This window comes from Sitophilus oryzae, unplaced genomic scaffold (genome assembly GCF_002938485.1).
Source record: "Sitophilus oryzae breed Bouriz unplaced genomic scaffold, Soryzae_2.0 scaffold_907_pilon_pilon, whole genome shotgun sequence".
Lineage (NCBI taxonomy): Eukaryota > Metazoa > Arthropoda > Insecta > Coleoptera > Curculionidae > Sitophilus > Sitophilus oryzae.
Window position 1 is genome coordinate 1598091 of NW_022147536.1, and position 15229 is coordinate 1613319.

At 33.6% G+C, this 15229-nt stretch overlaps 2 protein-coding genes and 1 non-coding gene across 4 annotated transcripts in view; 2 read left to right on the forward strand and 1 right to left on the reverse strand.

Annotated features, from left to right (window-relative positions):
* Positions 1–4351, reverse strand: part of LOC115890635 (nucleoside diphosphate kinase 7-like) — an 82182-nt gene extending 77831 nt beyond the window's left edge. Inside the window, exon 1 of the mRNA XM_030910925.1 lies at positions 4128–4351. The gene's annotated coding sequence lies outside the window, so the exon portion shown is untranslated. The remainder of the gene's footprint in view (positions 1–4127) is intronic.
* Positions 1–12694, forward strand: part of LOC115890637 (RYamide neuropeptides-like) — a 67057-nt gene extending 54363 nt beyond the window's left edge. The window contains exons 1-5 of one of the 2 annotated variants that reach the window (XM_030910932.1): positions 7252–7295; positions 7628–7712; positions 9378–9486; positions 9819–9953; positions 12468–12694. In XM_030910932.1, coding sequence (XP_030766792.1) covers positions 7628–7712; positions 9378–9486; positions 9819–9953; positions 12468–12498 — 360 coding nt within the window. In that variant the 5' untranslated portion in view covers positions 7252–7295 and the 3' untranslated portion in view covers positions 12499–12694. Of the gene's footprint in view, positions 1–7251; positions 7296–7627; positions 7713–9377; positions 9487–9818; positions 9954–12467 lie in introns of those variants that run through there. The other variant, XM_030910931.1, reaches the window with a different exon arrangement.
* Positions 7416–7533, forward strand: LOC115890706. The gene has a single exon (XR_004051682.1). It is a non-coding gene; the product is annotated as a 5S ribosomal RNA (ribosomal RNA).
* Positions 12695–15229: the final 2535 nt, after the last annotated feature.

The window sequence follows — 15229 nt, forward strand, 5'->3', positions numbered from 1 at the left end:
TATTAAAGTTAAAAATAAATATTTTGAATAAACAACCACATATTTGTAGGCCGATTCTTTCTACTTCGATTGAAACGAAGTAGTCACACTAGTTATTTCCAAATTTGGGATATTTGCAGAAGTGTTTGTGCATTTTTTGTCAAATGGGTATGCTCGAAGCTGGAATGCGCCAAATCGACGTAGCTAGAGCATTAAATACAACGCAAAGTGTAATATCGCGATTAAGTGCACGCTACCGTGAAAGTGGTGATGTTGCTGAAAGGCACACAGGGCGACATCGCATTACTACCCCTCAGCAAGATCATTTTTTACAATTAAATGCTTGACGCCGACCAACTCTTACAGCACCAGAGCTTAGTTTAATTCTCCAGGAAACACATAATGTAACCGTTAGTCCTGACACTGTTCGCAATAGATTAAGAGAGGTCAACTTAAGAAGCAGACGCCCCTGGAGAGCTCAACTCTGAACGAGAGGAAATCGAGAGGTACGATATTTGTGGGCTCAAGATCATGTTCAGTGGTCGAATGAACAATGGGCCAATGTTCTCTTCACGGATGAGTCACGCTTTGGAATTCATCCGGATTCGAGAAGGCTTAGGGTATGGAGAGAACCGGAAAATCTTATTCGGTTGGATCAGGATTTTCAGGAAGTGCACCCTTATCAAGGTGGAACAGTTATGGTCTGGGGAGGAGTCCAGTTAGGCCGAAAAACCGATCTCGTTTTTCTTGAAAGGTTTCTAACACGAATCACATATCGTGATTTAGTTCTTGAGCCTGTCGTGTTACCATATGCCAATGATTTTGGGAGAAACTTCATTCTCATGCATAACAATGCACTGAAGTATATCAATAAAAATTCGTTATTTTTAAATATCCTTGCGCTAACCTCTCTACGATGTATTAAGCAAACATTCGGACCAAAGTCCTAGTCAGAGATTGAAATAATGGCGAGAAGAGTGAAGGGAACGACTAAGTTATCTCGCGACTTGGAGAAAGCTAATAAAGGGCCGACTGGAGGGGTGTTAGGGCGGATCTGGAATAACATACTCGAAGCAAATATTTTGTTAATGGCCGCTAGAGATGAAACGGTCTCGCGGTGGAAATAGATTGGAAAAGGGCAGATTTCTGGAGGGAAGTGGGATAGCTTCTAATAATGGAAAAGTTTTTGCAAGAAAAATTTTATGGGGAGTTGTACAGGGTAGGCCAAATTGGTCGCTTTTAAAGGGAAACATCCTTTTCTATAGGAGATGGACGAGAATCGGTGTCTGGAGCTCAATTTTCATCAAAAACATGATGGTGAAAACCGCACATCAATATCTGTTACCGTTTCGGAGATACGGGGTGTTTTTCAAAAATGTGTATTTTTAACAAGTCGCTGTAACTTTTTTGCTATGGAAAATTTTGTATTTCTATGAAAACATTTCCAAAGTAACTTTTTACGTAGAATTTAATGGTTTAAGTATATTTTTTTTAAATTAATAATTTAAGAGTTATCAAAAGAAAAATTGATTTTTTATTTGGGACACCCTATATTTTTAATTAACTGAAAAGAATTTAAAATTACCTTTCCAAAAATATAGCACACTTGATATTTTGTTATAATCCCCTTCGAAATACAGAATTTTTAAAAGTTCGCCACTTTTAACTAGTAGGCTTTGGACCCCTTATTGATGATATGCCCTTAATGGAACTCGAAAACATATTTTTTCAGCATACGACGCACCGCCTCTGAACGCTGAAGTTATCAGCAAATTTTTGCAGCCAATTTCAAGAATAATTGAATAGCTAACCGAGATCCCAGCCGTTGGCCGTCGAGGCCGCCTGACTTAGTGGCCATGGATCTAATCCTATGGATATATATACTTAGGGGCCTACATAAGTACTCAACTAATAGCCATATCAAAAAACTGTTTCTATAATGATATTATTATTCTTCTTCTTTACGTGCCGTCTCTTTCGTGGAGGTTGGCGATCACATTGGCAAAATCTTCACGATTCTCGGCTTTCCTTATAAGTTCTTCAAAAGTTAGGTGAGTCCAGTTTCTGATTTTTCTCAACCAAGATAGTTTCTTCCTGCCGAGACCTCTCTTTCCTTCAATCTTACCCTTAACTATCAATTGTAAGACGTGGTATTTTTCATTTCTCAATATATGCCCTAAGTATGATGTTTTTCTTATTTTTATTATATTGAGCAATTCTCTTTTTCTGCCTATTCTGCTGTAGACTTCGGTATTTGTGATATGTGGATTTAAGTAACATAAATGTTACTTAAATCTACGCAAGTATTAGTTGTACAAAAGGCGACCTTATTGCTGTGGTAGCAATCTCTTCCAGGCAAACTTTGGGTGAGAGAGAAACCGAAATAGTGATATTTAATAAGAATATAAAAAAAACAATAAAACAATTTTATTTATTTACTTATTATGAATTAGTAAAAGAAATTGATAGGTTGTAGTCACAGAAATTGACAGTTATTTGGTCATCACATTCCAAGTCTTTTGATGGTCTTTTGTTAAATCACAATTTATGGAAAGAAGTGATAAATTATTTAGTCGATGGTTCGACATTGTTGTCCTATATTTATTTTCTACATAGGACATCTTGGAGAAGGAGCGTTCTGCTTCACAGCTAGTGATTGGCAATGTTAAAAAAATCTTTAAAATGGTATAGCAGTTAGGGAACATGTTAATAAGTTTATTTTCATACATGAGCATAAAAATGTCACTGCAAGAGGTGTAAGACTCAGACATAGATTGGAGTAAGTACGATTTTAATTGAATGCACTCATTCACTAAATGCTCGTCTACGTCATCGGGATAGTAATCAATAATATGACGTGCAATTTCCAAATCTATGTTTTCGATATTTTTGTCTTGCAAATCCATTAAAAATTTGAATTTTTTGCTATATGTCTCATAGACTTGTCTCCTTTTATTTAAATCCATAATCAGCTTATCCAACGCAACTTTTAACGTGTCTCTTTAAATCTTTCTGCGCCGTATACTGAGAATTCACCTGTAGACTTATCTGAAAATTTTGGGATAATGCGTCTCTTGTTTATGTAATTGTAGTCTATTATTACATTAGTACTTAATTTTTTAGTTTTTTCGTCGTATTCCTGTAACATTTGATCTGATTGATGTCGTATGTTGCTCACAAACTCTTTTAAAGAAACAATTAACTTGTTGCCTTCACAAATGTCTAAACCAGGGCTCTGTATTTTTTTATTAACTAAATGAAATCTCTCCAAAACTTCTTTCCAAAAGATAATCAAAATTGCAGTCTCGAGTTTCGCCATTTTATTGAATAAATTTCGTGCCTCTTTCCGGAAATCAACTTTCTCAACCTCATTTTCACTGAAACTTTTGAAAATTTTCATAATGTCATCATAATGATTTTTAGGCTTTGACAGCATCATAGTGGCAAGGCCATCTTGTCTGGCTTAAACTTTTAACCTGAATTTTAATTTTATTTCACGATTCAACAGTTCCCACCAATGGGTCTATTGTTTTTCGCGGGGCCTGGGGGCCCCTTGTAACCTCGGGGCCCTGGGCTGCAGCCCAAACAGCCCGTAGGTAGATCCGGCCCTGTACTTGCGGAAGAATAAAGGTTCCTCATTCTTCCGTATAATCTAGACAATAATTAGAAATACTTAGTAGTTATGAGAGGGTATCTTTCACCTCCACTGAGTTAATGAATTCCGCGAGAAATGTTCAAAATTTTATTTTTTATATGGGACACCCTGTATATTTTTAATTCATTGAAAAGAGTTTAAAATTACCTCCACAATATAGCATACTTGATATTTTACTCAATTCCTCTTCGAAATACAGAGTTCTTCTTTTCTATAATAACTTTTAAAGAAAAAGCATAGCCATCGCTGACGCCGTTTTTTTTTTCGTTTTTTATTAAAATTTAAATTAAAAACTTGAACTACTGGAACTAATAGAACCTCCGAATTCTAATAACAACACATAGAAAACGCGACTCAACGAACAAGACAACTTTGGCCTAACATTGCGCGCTAATTTATTCAAAATATGAACGTTATTTGGCCCTCCAGGCATAGGGCAACAATTTCCGCCACTTTAAAACCCTATTTTGAAACTTGACAATGTTTCGCTTACCTTTCCACTATGCTAATCAGTTCGCTAACCGATGTGTTGCTTCAAGACGATGAACAATAACGATCTTACACTATCCAAATATTCGAGTTAACCAGCCGGAACGCCGTGTACTGTTTCATTTTCACAATTATTTAACCGAAAACACTTAATTGGGATGAATTTAATCAAACAAGACTGTTTTTAGATGTTAATAAACAACAAAAACAAAACCCACAAGGTTGCTATGGAACGTCAAAAATATCACTATGGGTTGCCTAGCAACGGGCTTGGAAACGTCAAAACAATTTTAAACGGTTCGGCGACGTTGCCACGACTAGTTTAGGTGTTCCAATAATTTCCTTAAATTTGTGGAAGAATAATTTAGAGATTATCCTACGTGGCTATTATATGTATTAATCTTATTAATCAAAAATAATATAGTGTGTCACAGATAAAATATTAAAATAAACTAAATGGGGACGGTCCTTTATGTTTATTGAAGGTGTCCCAATATTCCGTGGACATAGAACTATAGTGTGACCAACGGATCTGTAGCTACGGGGTATCGGCAGGGGAATGCAGTTGTAAACAAAACACGCCCAATTTCATTCATAAAATAGGCATGGGCGTACGGTGTTATATGAAAATAATGTGTATCATAAATATAATACTCAGATTAATAATTTTTTTCAAAAAACTTTATGCTGTTTGAATCGTTACTGTTGAGTTAGCAGATAAACACTAAAAGCTTTTATTAAAGCTCCCTTAAATATTTTGAATCATTTTATTATTGTGTTGTTAATATAATAGAAGAAATAATTACAGCTGGGGGTTGGAACCTTTGGTGTTACACAGCAAAATAAAACACTAAATCAGTACAATACACCAAAACACTTTTAATTTTACACTGGACGCATGTTTCGCTAACCATGTCTGCCATCAGCAGATGATCAAGACTGAGTCTTGAGGTATATTTATTTATATATCTGTACTAACTATATTTTTTTCTATAATACATAATTTTAGATATAACTATTTCCAGCAAAAAAAAATCTTGAAAATAGTTAACTTTGGAAGCGCAAACAAAACATAATTTTACTCATCAGTAGATCTGATATTGCCTATTACACCAGATATGGTATCGCTCCGCCAGCAGTTTTTAAAGGTTAGGTCATTGTCTACCCATATGTTACATCCAAATAGATAATACTTGGCTATATTTTCGAATTTCGCGTATATATATTTATATCTCTCTCTGCAATATAATGGGCCGCTCCATTAATATTTATCTGTTATTTTAACATTTACGCCAAAAAAATTCATTTGATTTTAATAACCCCCTAAGCGTTTCCCTGCAAAAGGAAAATTCGATTCTTCCTGCAATTTTTGCAAAAGCTTTCTAATTGTGGGGACGAGTTTGAATTCGAGATAAAATCTATTTATCAAATTCCTGACCACTTCGAAAAAGTCGTTGAGCTTTTCGACAGCAGTCTCACGTGGTCGTTTCTTTCCAGAGAGGATATCATTTTATCGGGGTTAGTTTTCAGCCTTTTTTTTATCTTCTGTGTGAATTTTTTTATAGCCGATACGCTAACTCCGGTATAAAGAAATATCCGCTCAAGTTTACGTTTAAGCGGCAACTCAAGCGAACTCTCTGTAGCTTCTTCATCGCAAACCCTATTATGAACACAAGGAAATACACCAAATGAGATTTCATCCACGTTATTATTAACTTACCTATATAAATTAGCTATTATTTCTCTTGTCTGACTATGTAGCGTCTTACCCTTAACAAATTTATTCGTTTTAAAACACAAATATACGATCAAACTTGATATTAATAATTAAAAACTACGAACGAAAAACATTATAACAAGATAACAAAACAATAAAACACAACTTAACTATCAAATATACTAAAAATATAGGAATAAAGTTTAGGATAACCGGTATAAAATAATGAAATAAAGTAATAATGATCAAAAAAATGACACCGCCACTGGATATTTCAATAGTATTCAATATTCCTACTCTTTTCAGAAGAGACCGTGAAGTTGGGGATAAAGCAAGCGAATAGGAAAGGCGTAAAAGCCATGGCAACCGCGTGGTAACAAATCCTGTGACGTACTCTGGCCAATCATGTTCGACGAATAGGCGGCCATGCGCGGCGATGCCGGTTTGCTAATGATATCGTTGAAAAATCTTCAACTTTCATAATAAGCAGATTATACAGAATGAAAGAAATAAGTTATTAAATAAAACATATCGAACAATATGAACTACGTTAAAATTCCTTAATAATATACGTCAGAATATATGCTAAACACATTATATATAATAAAAATATATTAAATTTATAGTTCATGTCTGGCAATTTTATAGATAAACGTGGCAATATCGATTTTTTTTTCTCGCATTCCTTCCGTAGCTTCAGATCCGCTGGTCAAACAGTACTACATATTTTCAAAATCAGTTCTGTAGTAAAATGTAGTAAATATTACCGTATGATCGAAAAAAAAACGGCGTCATCGAAGTTTGATGCCCTCTAGGTAAAATCGTGCCGAACGAACTTATTTTGATTCCAAAAATACATAGTAGGTCAGGGTAGTTCTATGTCCACGGAATATTGGAACACCCTGTATATGTTGTTGATTATGGACTGCTTTAATGGACATTTTACAAAAAATAGATGAATTTTTTGGCACTTAGAACATTATTTACTTCAAGTCTTCAAATATCTATACTATTTCTCATTAGTTTTTTTCCTCAAAATATAGGTATATATGGCAACCTTGCAGAAACAATCTGTTTACCATCAGTTTTCAAAAAATGGCGGAAACATTTAAATTTAAATTTTAATAACATTTTGGAGGGTTTCCACGAGTACGATAGAAAACTATATTTCTCAAGTATCGTCAATAAAAATAATATCGAAATATAAATAACATTTTAAAAGCGTGCCAGTATTTGATATCAAAAGAAGGAATCGGCGAATTCTATTACACCAAGGATTCCATCGGTATTGCGTTTGGTCGGTCACAAAATAACTGAAAATAAAGCCAATATAGGTATTTTTAAACGGAATTTTCCTGAGTGGAATACGATATCTGTCATGTTTTTTTTGTAATCGTCTGTTTTATACCTATACCGTTAACCGACATGGAAGCTCCTAATAATTTTATAAGATAGGTACATATTATTTTTTTATAAATTAATTTAATTACTACTTATACATTATTATAATAATAATCTCTTTAATCATACCCACATAATTCGCGAAATATACCTTTATTAACTCTGTTATTAACATGTAACGGCCATACCACGTTGGCGCACCAGTTCCCGTTCGATCACTGAAGTTAAGCAACGTCGGGCGCGGTTAGTACTTGGATGGGTGACCGCTTGGGAATCCCGCGTGCCGTTACTTTTTTATTTTTTATTTGCAAATTTGGTAAAAAAAACATCGTCAACTGTAATAATCGACATTTCAGATTTTACAAATTATTTTTTTTATTTTACAGATGCATACGCGACGAATAGTGATACTGCTGTTATATTTGGCTACGATCCTCTTTAACAGTGTTCTCTTGCATGCGAAGACTCAAGGTAAGTGAACAGTGAACAGTATAGGGTGTCCGTTATTTACAAAGTTAACAAAGTTGATCATTTCTCTAACGACGCCCTCTAAATTTTTTGTTTATTGTAAAAAAAAAGATAACAGACCATTGTAAACCCCTCATATTCACAATAAACCTTGCCCCAAAGACGATTTATTTCCATTTAAATTACATGCGAATTTGCTACTTTTTGCAAATATTATTTTTCTCTCGATCTTGTTCTCTCACAGCTCACAACCATGAGCCATGACAATTACATATTCTTATACAAAATTGAACGCTCTACAAAAAAAGTCTCTTACAATTTTTCGATAAATCTACTCTCTGGGAAAAATATACCTACCGGGTCTGTTTTAAAATGAAATCAAATTATCTTTTCAAAGTGGTGCGTTAATTTTTTGGAGAAGGTATACCGGATGCGTCGCAAAAGTGGCTCATCTCTATAACTTCTTTATTTTTTCAGATAAAAAAAACGAGATTAGATATGTTATATGTAGTATATGACATAAATTAGGATTGATTGACGTAATCAATTGTTATTGGTTACTTCCTGTTTCACCGGAAATGTCTCGTTCCATTTGAAAAAAAAAGAGATATGATTAAAAATACGATTTCGACATCTTCTAATCGGTCACGACAGGACACTACAAACATTAGACGATCAAATCTATTTTTCCAAGGTTTCTTGATTAAAAATTAGTGTTTTTAACACAACCATATGCATAGCACTCTGGATTGAAATTTAAAATAGGATTTCTTTAAGTGTCAAAAGTTGACATATGATATGTCATTCTAGTCAGAGTGTCATTTTCTATCGAATAAAGTGAAAATATTTCGAGGATATTATTTAAAAATCAAAAGTTGTAGTAATTTCCGGTGAAAGAGGAAATGACCAAAAACAGTTGAATACCAATTGGGCCCTAAATCCTAATTTATGTCATATACTAACATACCAAATACCATTTTTTATCTGAAAAAATATAAAAGTTATAGGTGTGAGCCACTTTTCAGACGCACCCCGTATAAAAGCATACCATATTTAAGGAACATAAAAAAAATAGGATTATGTATTGTGCAGGAATAAAAAAATCGAATCTTACGAACACTCCATATAGTAGAAAAACTAAAGAACTAAAGGAGATTGATTGAAATAGGGAAGCACTTGTTAAAAAGATTAATAATTTAAGAAGTTCTTTTAGCAAAAAAAAAACTATACAAAGTCTTAAAAAGCAAGAACTTAGCGTAAAACTGCGCAAACAGGCCTGCACTGTCCACCTGTGTTAAAGAACTGAGCGTCTATATGTATAGGGGCTCCAAGATCTTTTACAAGTAGCACAAATGCTTGTAGAAAAACTACATATCAAATGTTCTTTGTATCTTCGTTATTCTCTGTAATTTAAGATTTTGTATGGTTTGAGGGCCTGTAATTGATGATATGTATTTTATCTAGGTAGTACCCTTGTGTAGTACATTACAGTTGGGGGTTGGAACCTCTGGTATTACACAGCAAAATAAAACACTAAATCACCACAATACACCAAAACACTTTTACTTTTACACTGGACGCGCGTTTCACTAACCATGTTAGCATCATCAGCAGATGATGGTACATGTTAATGTTCGATAAATGATAGATAGTTCTTTTTTATTCTAGATTTACACTCGTTCAAGCAAATGATCAGGTACGGACGAGCGGGGAAATCTGACAACGCCGGTTCCATAAACGTACGACCACGAGCTGATGCATTCTATTTAGGACCCAGGTAATTCGTGGTTGCTATATTTACAGCATTTTACCTAGATATAGGGAAAATTAAGATTGTGAAGGGAATTTTGAAAAGATAAATAACTTTTAGAAAATACAAAGTTTTAGCGATAATTACATTTTACAAGTTTTTTTTTTCAAATTTGGCATTTCTTGTATTAGTACTAACGCCAGAGAACAGCTTTTAACACACATTAGTTTTTAATAGTAAATTTATTAATGGTTCCTTTGATTTAGTTGAGATATAAACAAAATTAAAAAAAAGAGATTTCTTTATTTTTAAGTATTTTCTTGGTGTATGTTGAAATATAAAAATATGGCGTTTTTTAGATACGGCAAACGATCACAGATGGTAACAACGCATAGGGATGATTCCAAAGAGGTCCTGTACATGTGCAACAATGACAAGAACTTCTCATGCTCGTATACGGGTGTCACCAATTTATATAGGTGTAGCAGCTTAAGGTAGGTTTTTACAGTAGTTTATAGCAGAGAAGAACAACACCGTACGGTTGTTCTTCTCTACTACGAATATGTGTAAAATAGATTTGATCGTCTAATGTTTTAGGCGTCTTATCCGGGTTAAAAGATGCCCAAATCGTATTTTTAATCATATCTCAATTTTTTCAAACGGAACGAGAGTGGCTCATTAGCATATTTGGAAAAAGTATTTTTTTTACGAATAATTTGGTACCACATTCTTGATATTTCGAGTCAAATTGTCGTTATTAATCGCATGTTGCAACCCAAACCAAACCAAAAAAACCATATTCGAAAATGTCAAAAGTTAACATAGATTATGTCATTCTATTCAGAGTGTTATGTTCTATCGAATAAAGTAACAAAATACCGAGGGTGCCATTTAAAAATCAAAAGTTGCAGTCATTTCCGGTGAAACAGGAAGTAACTGAAAACAATAATTGAATGCGTCAATCATTCCTAATTTATTGGTTTGTTCCAACCAGCATTTCGGGATCGGTTCGAAATCGTACTCGAATCGGTTTTCTTGCACTTTGTTAGCATGCGCGGACTTCGAATAGTTTCGTGACGGTGCAAAAAGTATCAACGTTGGAACGCTTTGTGGATTGTTTTCGGGACTGTTAAAAGTGTATCGATCGGTTTTTTGTTTTTGTCTAGAATTTCATAACATAACCCTATTATTTTTGTTTGCAATTTGCAATAATATAATAATTATTATTCTTGAAATGGAGAATCAGAATCCAGCAATTGTTGGTAAGTGTTGTTTCAACTGTATAGGTACTCACTAACTCACTTACCTATCCTCTCTTTTATGATCCTGTTATGCGTAGTTTCCTGTTATTTCATTGCAGTGGTAGAATCTTTGAACATTATTTTATAAATAAAAAAATAATTAAAATTTCCGAACGATTTACTCCACACAAACTCACAAGCAAAAGTATAACGCACACGTATTCGAATTTGTAAAAAATAACCAAGACAGAAGCCTCAGCCGGACGCCGGACCAGAATCAGCTGTTAAAAATCGATAATCCCTGCCAATATGCTTTAATGCGCAAGTCAACCCAAACAGTTCTCAATTTGGACCATGTACCGAAATTACCGTTCTGAAATCGTAACTAAACGATCCCAAGGTAAGGTTGGTACGCAAATAGGATCGTCTGATAACCTTCAAATCTCGATTGGAACACATTTGAATTACTGCGCACGAGCGTGATTGTTCGGTGGCGGTTCTGCGGCGGGTTGAAACAAACCTTATCTAACCAAACCAAAACTAACATACCAAATCTCGATTTTTTATCTAAAAAAATAAAAAAGTTATAGGGGTGAGCTCCTTTTGAGACGCATCCGGTAATTATATACAGGGTGGTCCGAACTGAATTCCGGAAATTTCGGCGGCATATTCTGCAGATAAAAATAAGTAAAAAAGTTCGTATAAATATGTATGTCCTACAATCTACCATGCTTAGTTTTGGAGATATAAGGTGTAGAAATTTCATTTTTATTTCAATTTTTTCCCAATTAATTTCTGAAGTAACGTCAATATTTGGATGAAAATTGGTGTTTGAGAGTTTTTTGACATGAGTAATTTGATTTTGATGTCAATATGACTCTTATTTGTAGGGGGCGCCACCTACATGTTGTGTTTTAACTGTTTTGAAGAGTAATAACTTTTCATCCATACCTGTATAAAACTACTGAGTGAAAAAATATACATTTCCGTGATTTTCTACGTAAAAAATATCTCTTGGTAAAAATCGCTACGAGCAACCGGTCTCAAGATATTTAGAATGGAAATAATCAATACATGTCATTATTGACAAAAAATAAGCGTGTTGAGTAGATAGTTATTTGACTGAAATGATAACTTTGGGAACTTTTGGTTTTTTTAATTAATCATAATTTTTTTTCGAAAAAATGATAAAACAGTTTCTGTTGAACTTTTAGTAGAAAAACATTTCAAATTTATGATTTCAGTCTAATAACTATTTAGTCAACATGCTTAATTTATGTCAATGATGACAGGTATTGATAATTTAGATTCCAAATATCTCGAGAACCATTACTCGTAGTGATTTTTAGAAAGATACCTTTTTTACGTAAAAAACGTCTTAAATGTATATTTTTTTACTCAGTAGTTTATACAAGTATGGATGAAAAGTTATTACTCTTCAAACCAGTTAAAAAAAATATGTAGATGGCACCCTCTGCAAGTAGGAGTCATATTGACGTCAAAATCAAATTTCCCATGTCAAAAAACTCACAGATACCAATTTTCATCTAAATATTGACGTTACTTTGGAAATTATTTGGAAAAAATCGAAATAAAAATGAAACTTCTACACCCTGTATCTCCGAAACTAAGCATTTTAAAAGATACATTTATACGAACTGTTTTACTTATTTTTACCTGCAGAATATGTTGCCGAAGTTTCCGGAATACAGTTCGGACCAACCTGTGTATTGTAAATTTTACTAAAAATGTTTTTCTTTTTTATAGGGATTCTCTTCTAAGGGACAACTCGATATAAACGAAGACGAAAAGACAAAAATCACACGCAATACAAAAATGCGATAGAGAAGGATAGCAATCAGATGTCGCCAAGGCTGGAGGCGAGTTCTGATTGGTTGTAAATTATTTCTGTACTGTAATATACTTATAGGCAATATTAACTTAAATTTCCGTTCCAAAATGTGTATGTTAAATATATGACATGTGAAAATTAAGATCCCTTGTTTTATTTCCATTCTTTTCCTTCATATCACATAAAAATGTGACGTTTACAAAAATAATCTGATTGTAAGACCATAAAAAAATTAAAAGTTTATACACATAAATCAGTGCCACGCTAAAAAATGAAGTCAAATTGATGTATCCTAATTATTTTTATCAGTAGTACATAAATGTGAAAATACGAAAATAAAGACATACAGTAAGTTTATTATAAATAAATTTCATAATTATTGATTGGTGTTCTACTCGTAAACTTATACCGTTGATTGAAAGAATTGGGACCATACGCAACCTAATTAACGAATTCGTGAGAAGGCTGATTTGATTTCTCCGTACGGTGGAGACACCAATCGTTCTGCGGCCAACGCATAAAACACTTATTTTCTCTAATTCGGCCAGCTGGGCGGCAGCCGGCCAGCGAAGGCATATCGAAGACGGTGTGGAACTGAAAGCGACAGTGTTGCCATATTAAAATGTGTAATATCTTTAATACGTTTGACGAAAGAATTTTTGGGTGAAAAATCGGCGTTTATGTATTAAAAATTTATTCGTGTCAAACATAGAATAGACAACAAAAATAAAAAATCTTTTATAGGTACTGAATATGTCGTATGGTCCAAAAAAGTCGTTTAGTTGGCTTGGAAATGACGATTATTAACCTTTACCATAATACTTTACATATGAAATAACAGCGATCTTCATTTCCAAGCCAACTCTGACGCCGTTCTTTGTTTAATCATATATTATATTAAATTGTTTAATGATACAAAATCCGTATTATTAACGTATTGTACCCAAAATCCGTCTACGGGTTAATCAGTAGCTCTGGCAACACTGTCTCCGGTAACCACTCACTCTGTCGACTGAAAACAGAACTACGGTACAGTATTCTTTATCAGCTGCGCAGTAAACGACGATCAGCACGAGAAAAACCATAAAACACACGAAAATGGAACACCCTGTACAGAGCTGGATTCGATTAAAAAAACAAAATAAAATTCTGCATGTTGTACAGTGTGTCCCATTTTGGTTGAAATCATAGGGTATCTCCGTTATTAGTGAAGATAGAAGGGTGCGGTTTGCACAAACCTGTCCCACTTTTTCATCAAACGGAAGATGCTGCAAACAAAATTTTCATAGGCCTCTTCATTTCTGAGCTACAGGGTCGTTTCGAAAATTTTGCAATTTGGGACACCCCCTGTATCTCTGTTATTGTTAAAGGTATCAAGAAGGCGAAAACTGCTTATTGTAGAACTTTTTACGTAGAACACAGTGGCGTAGTCTGTTTTTCTACCAAAAAAATATTTTTGAAAATATGAACTAAAGTTATGTTTTTTCAAATGGAACACCCTGTATATTTATAAATCATATGATCTGTCTTGCTATGAGCTTCTCAAAAATATATATCACTCTATATTTATTTTCACTATTTACTGCAATATTTAAAATATATCATTTTCTGATGTATTTACTAAAATAGTCATACGCATATTAAAATTTATTTGGGATTGATATATTTTACTTTTGAAATAACTGTTACCACTGAAACTGTGAATATATTTTTCTTTTTTTTATAACGGTATGGGTTTGCAAATATCTAAATCTTGAATTATTAAAGCATTTTTCAGGTGTTCGACATTGTTGTAGTGCCCACGATATATTTCGTATTTCAAAAATCCCCAAAATCAGAAATCGAGAACGGCGAAATCCGGGAATCGAGGAGGCTATCAATATGCGTTCATTGGTTCCAATTCATTGATTTGAAAAATAATAATTTAACAGTATTCTAATATTTCCATAGTTATGAGGGGGAATGTTCCCCATCTTGCTGAAAGTATATTTCACGTAAATTAGCTAAAGGAATATCTAAAATTTCCGATACGATAGATTATTCTTACGTATACACGTATTCCAAGATTTACAAATAGCGGTAGAGAGTTAAGTTTCCCTAATATATAAAGAATTTATTAGCGGCTCCCAAAATAAAACAAGAGACAGATAGCAGTATACTTTTAATAATTCTTTAGTTTCTTTTATTATCAATCATGGCCTACTAATAAATATGATCTTTTAATAAAAACTTTTAAATATTGCAGTAAATAGTGAAAATAAATATAGAGTGATATATATTTTTGAGAAGCTTATGGCAAGACAGATCATATGATTTATAAATATACAGGGTGTTCCATTTAAAAAAACATAACTTTAGTTCATATTTTCAAAAATATTTTTTGGTGAAAAACAGACTACGCCACTGTATTCTACGTAAAAGTTCTACAATAAACAATTTTCACCTTCTCGATAGCTTTAACAATAACAGAGATACAGGAGGTGTCCCAAATTGCAAAACTTTCAAAAAGACCCTGTAGCTCGGAAACGAAGAGGGCTATGAAAATTTTGTTTACGGCATCTTCCGTTTGACAAAAAAGTGAGACAGGTTTGTGCAAACCGCACCCTTCTATCTTCACTAATAACGGAGATACCCTATGATTTCAACCAAAATGGGATACCCTGTACACTAATTTCAT